General features: G+C 37.4%; 1 protein-coding gene across 1 annotated transcript in view; it reads left to right on the plus strand.

Annotated features, from left to right (window-relative positions):
• The window catches only part of BIRC6 (baculoviral IAP repeat containing 6), a 173,084-nt gene that overhangs the window by 25,091 nt on the left and 134,513 nt on the right, over window positions 1-13,480 (plus strand). Inside the window, exons 9-11 of the mRNA XM_041477108.1 lie at window positions 688-746; window positions 1,471-2,865; window positions 11,245-11,394. Coding sequence (XP_041333042.1) covers window positions 688-746; window positions 1,471-2,865; window positions 11,245-11,394 — 1,604 coding nt within the window. The remainder of the gene's footprint in view (window positions 1-687; window positions 747-1,470; window positions 2,866-11,244; window positions 11,395-13,480) is intronic.

The following is a 13,480-nucleotide window of genomic DNA, read 5'->3' on the forward strand; positions in this document are numbered from 1 at the left end:
TTTGAGGATCTGACTTGGTACTGTGAGTAGTTTTATCTGAAGCTGCAAAGGGATTACTGTCCTTCCTGTGTGTAATGAGCCTGTAATAGGAAATAATTTATTTTATTGGAAAAGTCACGTGCATTAATTATTTAAATATTCTTAGAACTACTCAGGGACCTATTTCTGTTCAAAAGGTGTCTTGAACAGAGTCTGGTTTATGACAAAAAGATTTATGTAGCAGTATTTTTAAAACCAACAGCACTGTTCATCCCTTGTTTCAGTACTAGCTACAAAATTGCTGTGTAGAATTGAAGACCAGTCTGTCAGCTCCACTTTCCAGAGATGATTTTGAGGAATTTGAAGATGTTGATATTAATTTTTAGATGTGCTGATTGTATGGTTTTATTTTTCTTGGAGAGATTCCTGAGAACTGGTTTTCATTTTAATTCCATTTAGCCCTGAATTGTAGGAAATACAATAGTAGAATGAGGCAGAAAGAAATCTGGTCTACTGGTTCAATAATGGAGGAAAAAGTCTTTGTTGGTGCTGTCTGTGAGGAGCTCATCAGTGGATGAACAATGCTGGCTAAAAGGAATGGCCAGCTATAGTACACATTGTGTTTTTTTGAATTTTTACTAATTTAATTTAAAATAAGCATGCAGCTAGCATGTACATGGTGTCATTCATGCATTATTTTTTTTTCAGTGATGACCTACTGGAGGATTCAGACAGTGAAGAGCATTCCAGATCGGAATCTGTTACGGGTAGGTTATATCTGACCTGTTATATATATATGTAATAGTTTAGAGGTGAATGGGGAAATTCTTCTTCCAGACTTCTAAAAAAACCCTGTCAAAACTGGTTATATTATATTCACTGTATTAGAAAAAAGGAAATGAATTTACCTTGGAAAAAGATTTTTCAATGGATTTACCATTGAAAGGAGTACCAGTATTTAAGTTTGTGTGATGGAGAGATGGCATGCAGGAGAAAAGAAAAACTGCACATTGTTAGTTAATAAATGTCTTACTTGACAACAAGCATTGCTTATCTTGCTGTCAGTAAAGCACACAAACCAAGATAAAAGAACTTTCTTAGAACAGGAACAAATTACAGCTGTATGAAACCCTTTAAATTCAGGGGATTGCCAAAAGAGTTCCTGTGTCTTGATTGTTTCCCTAAGGGTATGCACTTTGATAAAGTATTTCTTCCTGAATAAAGATTTTATATGGAAGCAGAACAGTGCTGTGCATGGTGTTCTTGTGTTATTTTCTTAGAGGTTGAGTCAGAAATTTTGACGGAGGGAGGACTACATGTTTAGTTTCTATAATCTGGTTTACATCTTTGAGTAAGGATCACCAAGTGGGGAAAAAAGAGCATGAGATGCAGAAAAAGATCCTTTTTTTCCAACAAACTGTAATATATACAGTATGATTCCTGTTTTGTCTTTTGAGCATTTGTATGATGTTAAACGTTTTTGTTTTAAAGGGCATACATCACAAAAAGAAACTATGGAAGTCAGCCTTGATATAACAGCTCTCAGCGTTCTTCAGCAGCCTGAAAAACTTCAGTGGGAAATTGTTGCAAATGTTCTGGAGGACACAGTTAAAGATCTAGAAGAACTTGGGGCAAATCCCTGTTTGGCCAACTGCAAGAGTGAAAAGATGAAGGAAAAACATCTAGAACAACACAACATTCCCTTTCCTTGTTTATTAGCTGGAGGTCTATTAACATACAAATCACCTGCTACCTCTCCCGTTAGCAGTAACTCTCAGAGATCACTGGATGGCTTAAGCAGGACTCGAGATGAGAGTGTCTCAGAACAGGGATCAACTGACAATGAATCCTGCACTAATTCAGAACTGAATTCCCCTCTGGTAAGGAGGACTTTGCCTGTGTTGCTGCTGTACAGCATTAAGGAGTCTGATGAAAAAGCAGGAAAACTCTTTTCACAGATGAACAATATTATGAGTAAAAGTATACATGATGATGGTTTCACAGTTCCACAGATCATTGAAATGGAGCTGGACAGTCAGGAACAGTTGCTGTTACAGGACCCCCCTGTGACCTACATTCAGCAGTTTGCAGATGCTGCAGCCAACCTGACATCTCCGGACTCGGACAAGTGGAGCTCTATGGTTCCCAAGCCTGGGACTTTGGTTCAGTGCCTGCGTCTGCCCAAGTTTGCAGAGGAGGAGAACCTGTGTGTAGATTCAATCACACCTTGTGCAGATGGAGTTCATCTGTTAGTAGGACTGCGGACTTGTCCTGTTGAATCTCTGAGTGCAATAAATCAAGTAGAGGCCTTGAATAATTTAAATAAATTAAACTCGGCACTATGTAATAGAAGGAAGGGGGAACTAGAATCAAGTCTTGCTGTAGTGAATGGCACGAGTATTGATGTAATCCAGCATGAGTCACCAGCAGATGTACCAACTCCTTTAATAATTCAGCCTGAACAGAGAAGTGTTAGTGGCGGATACCTAGTGCTTTATAAGATGAATTATGCCACTAGAATAGTTACTCTAGAGGAGGAACCAGTAAAAATCCAGCATATCAAAGACCCCCAAGACACAATTACCTCAATGATTTTGCTCCCACCAGATATATTGGATAATCGAGAGGACGACTGTGAGGAGCCTGTAGAGGAAATACAATTAACTTCTAAAAATGGCAGTGGGAGAGAGAGAAGATCTGAGATCTCTACTCTTGGGCACCTGGTAATAACTACTCAGGGAGGATATGTGAAAATACTAGATCTTTCAAACTTTGAAATTCTGGCCAAAGTGGAGCCACCTAAAAAAGAGGGCACTGAGGAACCAGATATGTTTGTCTCTGTGATATACTGTTCGGGCACAGACAGATTATGTGCATGCACCAAAGGTAAGATTTTTCTTCAAAATTTTTTTAAATTATTGATTTTACTGTATTTGGATTATGTTAGAGAATTTAGAATCTAAATTTCAAATTCCACTGAACTTACGTACAGTTTAATGGTCTAGGAAGCATGAACTCTGGTTAATTCCTCACCTTAAATGTCAATTTTAATCTCTAGAATGGCAGTAATTCTTGCAGATGTCTTAATTCTTGAAGAGGCACAAGTTTTCTTAAGTCCAAAACAAATAAAAGTGATTCTTGTATGTAATTATTTCTGTGATAGAGAAATCCCATTTCAGAAAAATGTCTTCTGCCTGTAATTGATGATATTCAAGGGAGTAGAGAAGATAATGCTTTCATTCTTTATCCCAGTGTATTTTCATTCAAGTAGCATGCTTCTCGTTCTGCTTTAGCTTTTTGCAGTTGGGATTGTACTTCCTTGAATGTTAGAGCTAGACTATCCATGCAGGATTCTTTTTTTCCAAATGAACACAAGGTATTTTGGGGGAGGGGGCAGGTAGGAGAGGATTGTAACTACTTTGTACACCACACAACTCCCTGTTTCCTTTTGCCACATTGGAGCACTGGAAACAGCTCTGGGTGTCATCCAGCTGAGTTCCTTCATGTCCCAGTGTTCTGTTTAGTTCATCTGCAGCTGATTGCAGCTGTGGAGGAAACGCTTAGGCTCTCAGAGGGGCTAGCTGATGGCATGGTTCATACATTTCAAATAAATTCCCACCAGTATCATGTTGAGCTTCTTCTTTACTAGCAGAATTGAAATTAATACCTTTTTTCCTTTCATGATGGTGTCACACTAATTATAAAGTCCTCCTATGAGCAGTTGTTAAATCAGATTTACTTGTTATTTCCAACAGATAAAGTCAAGTTTATTGTAAACATCTCAGTTTTCTTAAAGGCTCCATGTTTCTCACTCACCTACAAAGATTTCTAGAAGTGGGCATTTCAGATTTGCTTTTTAAATACTAATGAAAACATTGCAAGTTAGTAACTAGTATTTATGTTTGCAGATTCCCAAGGGTAACATTCATATTTACTAAATTGTTCTCTTTCGGTGACTGCTTTTGAAGAAATACCTATTACACTATTTCAACTGTATTTAATAATGCATGCTTTTTCCTAGTTCAAATGGAACTCTATCTGAAAGGTTAATGCCTTTGAAAACTGTTCTATCATATCATATCCATGTGTCCTGGTTTAGGGCAAATTTGGGAGAAAACCTTCAGAGGGGTTCTTCTAGAAAGCAAATTCAAGTGGCCCCTCCCCCAGCTGGTTCGGGAAAAGATTTCCTTGAAGAAAAGTGGAAAAAACCTGTTTATTTAACAGGCAAAGCATTCACCAGCAGAAAAAATGAACAATATTAAACAATATAACTTCTTGCCAGTCTGAAGAGATGACAAATTCAGAAAGTCCCCTTGGTGGGCTGTAGATCAGCTCAGTTTCTTATCAGCCCCTCCGGCCCTGGAAAACGCCGCGGTCCAGGCCAGGCCCAGTGGGCCACAGGTGTGAGTTTCAAGTGCTCTTCTGGGTTTTCAGTCCAGAGCAGGTCAAACAGATCTAAGAAAAATAAAAAACACAGTCCAGGGAACTTCTCTGCCTCAGCTAGCTAAAAACTAACTAAAAGTAAAGGAGAGCTCTCTCTCGCTGTCCGTGCTGCAGGAGCAGGAATGTGGAGGAGTGAGTGCAGTTTCTGATAACAAACTGCACTTCTTCTCTCCGCTCTCAGAACCAACCTTAAAGGTGCAAAACTTATTTCAAAACTTCGGCTAAACAGACAAATGGGGATACAAGCATCATGAAGTCACTTCAGGATACTATTTTTTGTCATAATATTTTGACATTATCAAACTGATCAAACTGCAAGTTCATTGAAAAGACCTCCAAACAGAATTTTTTTTCTAGAATGTTATTACTATCAATTTCTTTCTTTCATCAAATCTGTTTTTCCTTTCTTGTGTTTTAAGATTCATGATAAAAGTTAAAGAGCTTATTATGCATGGTACTTTTTGATCCAATGCTAGTGTTTATGGTAATTATATTCTAGTGGCTTTTGGTATTATCTAAACCCCTTTGGGGTGTGGAGTTTAAGATGTACAGGTCTCTTGAGCTGGAAGCATTTATTCTGTGTGTGTAGTAGTATTTTGTCTCTGCCTAGATAACTGCCATCTCTGTTACTGACTGGAGAATACTTCCATCTTCCTTGTAATGGACAAGCACATCATTCTGCTTTTGTAGTAAATCTCTCTCAGTATTATAATACCCATCTAGTAATTTATCAATAGCTTTTTTGGATTTCTTTTGTTCATGCTGCCCTTAAGATGACTGAGATTTTGGGGTATTTTTTTCTTCTGTAGCCCAGTATGCTATAGGTATCAAGTCAGCCTGCAAGGGTCCTCTTTTGAATATAGTACTTTGTTTACTTTAAAAAAAAAAAAAATCCACTGAGTATTCTTATCTTTCATTTACATCCACTATACCTCTATATGGAACTTCCATTTTCTACTCAACCATGGGCTTTGGAGTACATTATTTTCATTGCTTAAATGTCTTTAGAGGCTTTCAATTTCTATTCCTTTTTTAGCGTATCAGTCATGGTTACATTTTTCTTACTTTCGAGAAATTAAGTCCAAATCCATCATAAATACTGAGGGGGTCAATGTCCTTAAGAGGTCTGAATTTCAGGATCTGATGCCAGGTGTGTCAGAAGCCTCAGAGTCAAAACATTTATGCCAAAATACATCACTTGGTAAAGAATGACTGAACTGAAAGGTTTCTAAATAAGGCATAAAAGGTATAAAATTCAGGAGCACTAGAAGAAAAAACATACCAAGAACCTCAACTATTAATATAACGTTATTAATCCTCTATCTTACTGTATGTTTGAATAGCTTAGTATATGAAATAAGCTTTGCATAATTTTCTTGTCTTGAATAATAATTGTCTTTTAAACTTTTGCTTTAAATGGGTAGAATTTCCTGCTTACCTAGGTGGCTGAAGATGGAGGGTTTTGCTGTTATTTTTTTGTCCTTGGGTGCTGTTTTCCTAGGCTTCTTCACAAATCACTTAGAGGCGTTTGCTCCTCTACGTTTACTGCCACAAGTGGGAATGCCTGCAGTCTGACAGCATTAGAAAGATACACTGAAAGTAGCATAACTGTATTCACTGATGTGTTCAACATTATTCCATCTAGAAAGGAGCTTGTAGTGCAAAGACATAAATGAAAATTTTAGGTGAAGGTTTTGGAGCATACATACATTAGAAGTGTTTGGATGATGTTGCAAATCAGGCGTGAGCAGTGTATTCTTTCCTGTTTGCTTGTTTGGGACATCAGAGTAGACAAAGAGGTACTTTAATGTCAGAAAGTTCTGAATGCAGAATAGCATTTTCTTCTGTTCCTCCTGCTTGTTTATGTATTATTTTCATTGGTAGATTATATAAATTTTTTTCATAGCTGCCTCTAAGATATGACTGAAAAAGAAACCTCTGTGTGAATGGGTGCTTCAGATCTGGAGTGGTTTTATGGAAAGGTGTTTTAGACCTGCATTTTGACGTCATCCATCTTTGTGAGCCACACTTCAGAATGTTGCCTCTTGGTGTCAGCTTCAGATACTTACCTGTTTCTGCAAGGATTACCTGAGCTTGACCTCTGGGGGAAAGTGTGCAAGTATGTTCTTGGTTCTAGTTCTGTTAAGCAAACATACTGAACTTTAATCTCTTGGAATTTTGCTTTCTTCTCTTCGCCTTGGCCAAGGCAGACTATATTTAATATCTCTCTTAGCAGTGCTGTCATATGAGGGTACAGATGTTTTCTCTTGTGTCATTAGTAAGAGAGTCTAAACTCTGCTTTTATGACATTCAAAATAATAAGTAAGAAAATAAGTAATTTCTTCATTCTAAAACAAAGCAGCAGGTACTGTTTTTAAATAGAGATACTGCTCTAAGGTGGTCTTTTGATATTTAAAATTTATTATCTTGTGTTTCAGAGGGTCAGATACAGTTTCTTATTGCTAGATAGTGCTCGCCTGAAATTTTCAATCTGTTACATAATAACATTTTAATGGTGCTACAATATAACAAGAGTTTTTAGTCGCACCCTTTTGTTGGAAAAAGTATTTTTTCAGGCTGGATTTTGGTATGTCCAGAGTGAGTTGCCTATGCTGATATTTCTTACCTGCAAGCCTGGCAGAACTGGATGGCACTTGGATACATTTGAGAATTGATTCCCCCAGATATCGTGCATTTAATTTATAGAAGCTTTCTTGCTCTTGAGTTGTAAATAGTGTAGTAGTCACACTGTAGTTTCTTTCTGATTTAGTTTGGATATCTTACTTGTGTCTTCCTTGTCATTAGGCTTTGTCTGCCCTGTATACTGTGTAAGGTAATTTTGAAGTTCAGTTAATTTTCTACCTTTTTTGGTAATGGAGTCTAAGAGGATTTGAGAGAGGTCAAGTTTTTTTCCACTTCAGAATTAGTATTGGAAGTGATGCTAAGATCTCATCTTCAAGTCAAGGTCAATTATACTCTTACCATTCAGAAACAGACTACTCATCACCATTCTCAAACATCTTCGAGACAGAGATTTAACAGACTGCTCATGAAATTTCTCCTGCTGCATGCTCTCCTTGATGATGATTTTTTTCACTAGTGTTTAGCCTCTCTCATCTTTGTCACTGGAGTCATATCTGTTGTACCATCCATTATGAATATGGCAAAGAGAATTCTTCACAAAAGGAGGGAAAGATAGAGTTTATTTAGGTGCTGTCCTTCTCCAACCATTTATTTTCTTAAGCTGAGAATCTCCAATCCTTTCAAACTTACAAAAGAAGAAAAAAACAGCCTTTACTTTCCCCTTCCAAAAGATCTGATCAAGTCAGTCCACAACTTTCTTGATGAGATATGCAAAACCAGGCCCGGTAATCCTACCGATGAATTCCTCAATCAGCTCTGGAGTTTGTACATACCATGTGTGTGTATACGTAGTGGAATGTTTGCATTGTTGAGCAGGAAATTGAATGAGGTTCATTATCTGACTCACAAGAACTTCTCTTACAGAACTGCTGTCTAGCTGGTTGTTTTTGTTTTTTTTTTCCCATCCTGTAACAGGGCTTTTAATTATTTCTTTCTGGGCATGGAAACTTTTGCTTGTCCCTATTCAATTGCATTTTATTTTTTCAAAGTCAAAGCAGAATTTTATAGCTAAAATCTCCTAGAGTAGTTTAAATTAAAGTATCTCCAAGTGAGGTTTTGGGATAGCTTTCTTGATGATATTTTTCAGGTGTTCTGAACTTGCATATTTAGAGCTAACCAACAACAAGAGGAGGAGGGTACTAGAAATTAATTAATGCATAGTTGCCTGTGGTATGGCTTTGTTTTCTAATTCTTTTTCATTAATTGTATATTGTTCAACTCTGTCATTGCGTTGTGATTTGCTAATGACAGTGGTGTCACTCTTCCCAAACTCCTTCTAGAGTGCAGGAACATCTCACCTGATTGGCTTTGACTGCAGTGGCTTCAGTCTCTGGCATGCTCTCTAGCTTGTTCCAGTGCTGCTTTCCTGGAACAGGAACTGTTTTACCAGAAGGAACCCTGTGATTTATTTGAATAAATTCATGATTCTTGTGTTCTGTTTGTATTGCCATCAGGTTCTTGAATCCATGCAAATTGCAGGTTTTAAATACAGTTCAGAATTAAATTAACAATGTTTTGATTGTGTTACCTATTTTTTGAAGGAAGTATAATGGTGCTCATTTCCAATTTGTCTCTTCTGTGATAACTGAGTAAGTAGGTGTCAGCTTTCATATCTTCTTGGTAGTACAACAGAAATATTTATTGCCTCTGTCGAAGTGATGCAAGCAGGGGAGCCTTCACATAAACTGCTACTTGAGATGTTGCTCCCTGATTAGAATTAGAAAGCACTGGACGAGCCACTCTTTCAGCCTAGTGCTGCAAACAATAGTAGTACACCAAAAGAAAAAAGAAAAAAAAAAGGCATTGACTTCTGCGCAGATTTTTTCACTGGCAGTTGACTATTGGCACTACAGTATCATTGAAGCAAATAATGAAGCATGCATCATCAGAAAATCATCTTTGGATGTTCTGTGAGAGGAAATGCCTCCTTTGTGATACAGAGGCAGAGCCAGCTACAGCATTTTGGAACAGTGTGCATGAGCAGAGGCTAATACTGTACAACTTAAGTTCATGGTAAACTTCTTTACAGAACCTTTTAAAAACAAACAAGAGGAAGTGAAGTATTTCAAGTTTAGCACAGACTTTTTCTTGGAAAAGTGTTGGAATCATTCAGGAATGCAGGGGTTATGACTATTCTTTTGTTTGGAAAAAATGGTAAGGACATTTTTGGTGCTGAGCAGTAAACAAAGTGATATACGAACTAAGGTTTGACTTACTACCAAATGAAGCTGTCATCATCTGTGTTTGCTAATGTGTCTCAAATTCTCTTTGAAGTTTGAGGAAAATTGCTTATTTATGAGCTGTTTAATTTCAAGGAAACTCAAAAGTGTTATTTGCTACAAGAATTTTTCCCCTCCACTCTTGAGGCCTGCTTGGGATGTACTTACTGTTCTGCACCAAGGATGTGTGGTTTGAGACTGAGAGGGGAGGTACAGGCTTCTTAGTGGATCTCAGAAAAGACCCACCAAGAAATGGCTTAATGGAATAGCTGTTTTGAGAAGATAGAATGAAAAGATAAATAAATATAGTGAGAAAATCTCCCATCCCTTCAGATCCCAGGAGTACTACCTCTGTACATTACCTAGACCTGGATTTTCCTGCAGCACAATGTACTCATCCTGTCCATAGAGTTGTTCTGACCATTTTGGTCATCTGAATGATTTGTTTTTCTATCTTCATAAAACACTGAGTTATAAAGCCATTTGTTGTCAGGCCTTTCTTAGTGGGATCTCAAAAAAACCCAAAACTTTGTGAGTTCCCTCTGTGCCTCACATCTTTTCTCTGTGTCTCACACTGTCCCTGTGCCTCTCTTTCATTCTGTTTCACTCCCCTCATCCCTCACAGTACAGGACATATACCTGCTTTTATCTTGGGTTTTATTACATTTTTATTCTCAGGTTTTTTTTTGTTTCAAATGACTTGGATATTTTGTACAATGATGTTTGTCATCATGTTAGTCAGATGCTGAAGGTCAGTCAGATAATTTTTCAGAAAAATCACATTAAGGCCTATGCTTGGATTTGCCTCTTGAATCCTACTTCTTGAATTCGATGACTTCTAACTTCTGGAACTGGAAACAGCTTTTCTCACCCCCCTCCCCCAGCATGTGAAGTTAAACATTCTTTCTCAGTGACTTAGAGCACAAGTTGAAGGAGGAGCGAGGAGCAGCTGAGGGAGCTGGGGTTGATTAGTCTGGAAAAAAGGCGGCTTAGGGATAACCTTATGGTTTTGGACAACTACCTGAGAGAAGATTGTAGTGAGGTGTGGGTTGGCCTCTTCTCCAACAAAACAAGTGACAGGATGAGAGGAAATGGCCTCCAGCTGCTCAAGGGGAAGTTTGATATTAGGAAAAATGTTTTCACAGAAAGGGTTGCCAAACATTGGAACAGGCTGCTCAGAGCAGTGGTGGAGTCTCTCTCCCTGGAGGTATTTAAAAGATGTGCAGATGTGGCTTTTAGAGACATGGCTTAGTGGTGGACTTGGCAGTTAATGGTTGGACCTGAGCATCTTAGCACTCCTTGGTTCTGTGACTTCTCTGTAAATGATAGAAGTGATCTGTGTGTATCCATAGTGGTGAATAATGGGCAACCTCCTTGAATGATTTCAAACTTCCATCAATACATTTTGTCCAGTGAAAATTTTGGACTTTGCTCTTTTGTCTGTTGACTTGATCAGTGTTTTAATTCTAGGTTTGATGAAATAATGGGGAGAGCTCCTTAGAAGAATTCAGAGAAATTAGTTTAATTTTCAGATATTGAATTTTAAAAGGAAGTTTAGGCACTCTGTACAGATGAGGTGGTATAGGCCTTCACTTGACATGGTAGAATATTTTCTGTTATAAGCATAATTTGGATTATGGGAAGTGTCATAATGGTTAGGATTTTTGGTTTCTATTGAGGTTTCCTTTGTTAATTGTCTTTTAAAACTCATCCCCCAATATAGTTTTTACCTTTGATGCCATTTGCAACTGCAGTATTTCTGTAGCTCTGTTTTTCATTTGCCCTGAAAAAAATGAGCAGTAATAAAACAAAATAAGTACTGTACAATTTCACTGATTTCAGGTCCTGCATAAATACTGTCATAATTGCATAGTAGTTTAAGTGCAAGCCTGTCTTCTGAGTTGAATTTAGCTGTATGCCTGTCCAAACTTTCTTCTTTTGTTGTCTGTGATGATTTTAGGTGGAGAACTTCATTTCCTTCAGATTGGAGGGACCTGCGATGACATCGATGAAGCTGATATACTTGTAGATGGATCCCTTACCAAAAGTGTAGACCAGTCATCAGAAGGCACCAAGCCCTTATCCAACCCTTCTAGTCCAGGCATTACAGGTAAATTGCACATGTGTACATGGATCAGAATACTTCTGTATTTTGAAAGCTGCATCTGAACATGACTTGCAGTTATTTAATAGCGTGCTGCTTGATAATTTTTTTGCTGCCTGAAGTTAGAGTTCTGTAGTTGCTGTATGTCTGGCACTGGGCGTGTACAAGCATAACACTTCCGCAGTTCCTGATTTAAAAAAAAACAAAACAAAACACTTCGACTTTTTCCAGTCTCTGTGTGTGATTTTAAGTGTGGCAGACTGTATTTGTGTGACCCCAATTTTATTCCTCAAGAGTCAGTCAAAAGAAGGAAGAGATTTTTTTGTTGTAAGTTTATTTGTAAGCAGCATTACAGCAGTTGCTTTGGGGTCTGACTTTCTCCTCCGTCTCCTCTTTTTCACCAAAGAAGCCATTCCTGAAGTTTGAAGGTCACTAGAAAATAAAGTGTTGTACATATGTGAGGGAGGAAAAAGTCTATGGCTTTCTTCTGCACCCTTCTTTTGCTAATGGCAAATAAGCAAAAAAGAATATAGATGTCAAGAATGTTCTTCAATGGATGCACTCCCTGTATAGTAGCTTATCAGCAGAGATAAGTGACTTCAAAGCAAATGGTAACTCTCACTATCACTATCCTGATGAGTCAAATAGCGTATCATTACTGTTTAAATTCTGCCAGTACTGTAAAGGGATTTTTTTTTTCCTTTTTTTTATCTTGTTCCCATCCAGCCTTCAGTATAGCCTTGAATATGACTTATTGGAATAAGAAATTGATTTATTTATGTATACACTTCAAAGTAGCTGTATCTTTAGGTTGTCCACAAGCTGTAGGTCCTCCTATAAGTAGTCATATAATTTAGACATTGTAGTATTGCTTGATCTTGTTCTGTAACAGTTTCCAAAGAGTTATTAGGTACATGGGAATCATTCAGATAAACTGAGTACTATTTTGCTGTGGTGTCAAACTGAGTCACTAAAAGCTCTGAGAGAAGCTTAATAATCACAAGAAGCCAGTGCTGAAATGAAGGGTCTGGGTGGGAGTTGTTGAACCAAATGGCTGCAGAACTCTTGAGGATACTAAAGTCAATAATACAGGACTCTCAGCATAGATGAAAATGATTGTTAGGGCTGTGTAAACCTCTTCAGTACTCACATTGTCAGGACTTGTGTGGATCGTGATCGTGATCAGCCTTTGATTTACACTATCAGTATTGCTTCTCTTTTGGTCTTACATACTAAAAAGAAAAAGTGTTTTCTTCCACTTCTGTCTTAGCATGTTTTTCAGACAGAGACACAGCTCAAGAGAAAGGCTCCTGTTTGTGGAAATGAAATCTTACAGCAAGCAGAAGCTTTTACTCATACATTGTTCCTTTATATTGTAGGTTTTGTGCATTTATTTTTCTCCATTGTTTACATTCTAGAATGTGTTTCTTGCATTTTCTAGCCTGAATTTTCAACTTGGATGCATATTAAATTTTATTGTTTTAAGAGAATATAAGTTAATCTCATCGCAATCATAGATTACTGTTTCCTTTTAAGTAACGGAGGGTTTTTTGTATTGAAGTAATCTAAAATATTGCCTTTTTTCAAAGTGAGTTAAAAAAGAATATTAGTCTTCCTGACTAGTTTAAAGCCTGTTTTCAAGTTTGGTGTTAGAACTTTGTCTTGTTATAACACTTTGTTAGAATATAGTAAAAGTCTTGTCATTTTTAAAAGACGCCAAGTACACTTGACAGCAGTGGAAAGTTAAGTCCTTAATTTTTCAGTTTTAGGCATTGATTACATGCATGTGGTTGCTATGAATATTCTGAATTTGGATTTGTTTCTGTTGGAGGAGGAAGGAGAACGAAGCAGAAAAATCCAGTCTGCTCAAAGATAGGCTTGTTGTACAGTTTGAGCAATGATCTCACTTCTCATTGCAGTGTCATCCAGCTAATGAGGTTCACATTTGGCAGTTAAAAAAGTAATAGTCTTTCCTGTATTATTGAAATTCAATTTCTAAAGCATTTCTAGTTTCTTTGGCATTTTCCTGCCTCTGAAATTGAAAAGTAGAAATTATTATAGTTGTAATGAGAGTGAATTTATTACCTGTCCA

The sequence above is a fragment of the Pyrgilauda ruficollis genome, unplaced genomic scaffold (genome assembly GCF_017590135.1).
Source record: "Pyrgilauda ruficollis isolate IOZ18807 unplaced genomic scaffold, ASM1759013v1 scaffold4, whole genome shotgun sequence".
NCBI classification, from domain to species: Eukaryota; Metazoa; Chordata; class Aves; order Passeriformes; family Passeridae; genus Pyrgilauda; species Pyrgilauda ruficollis.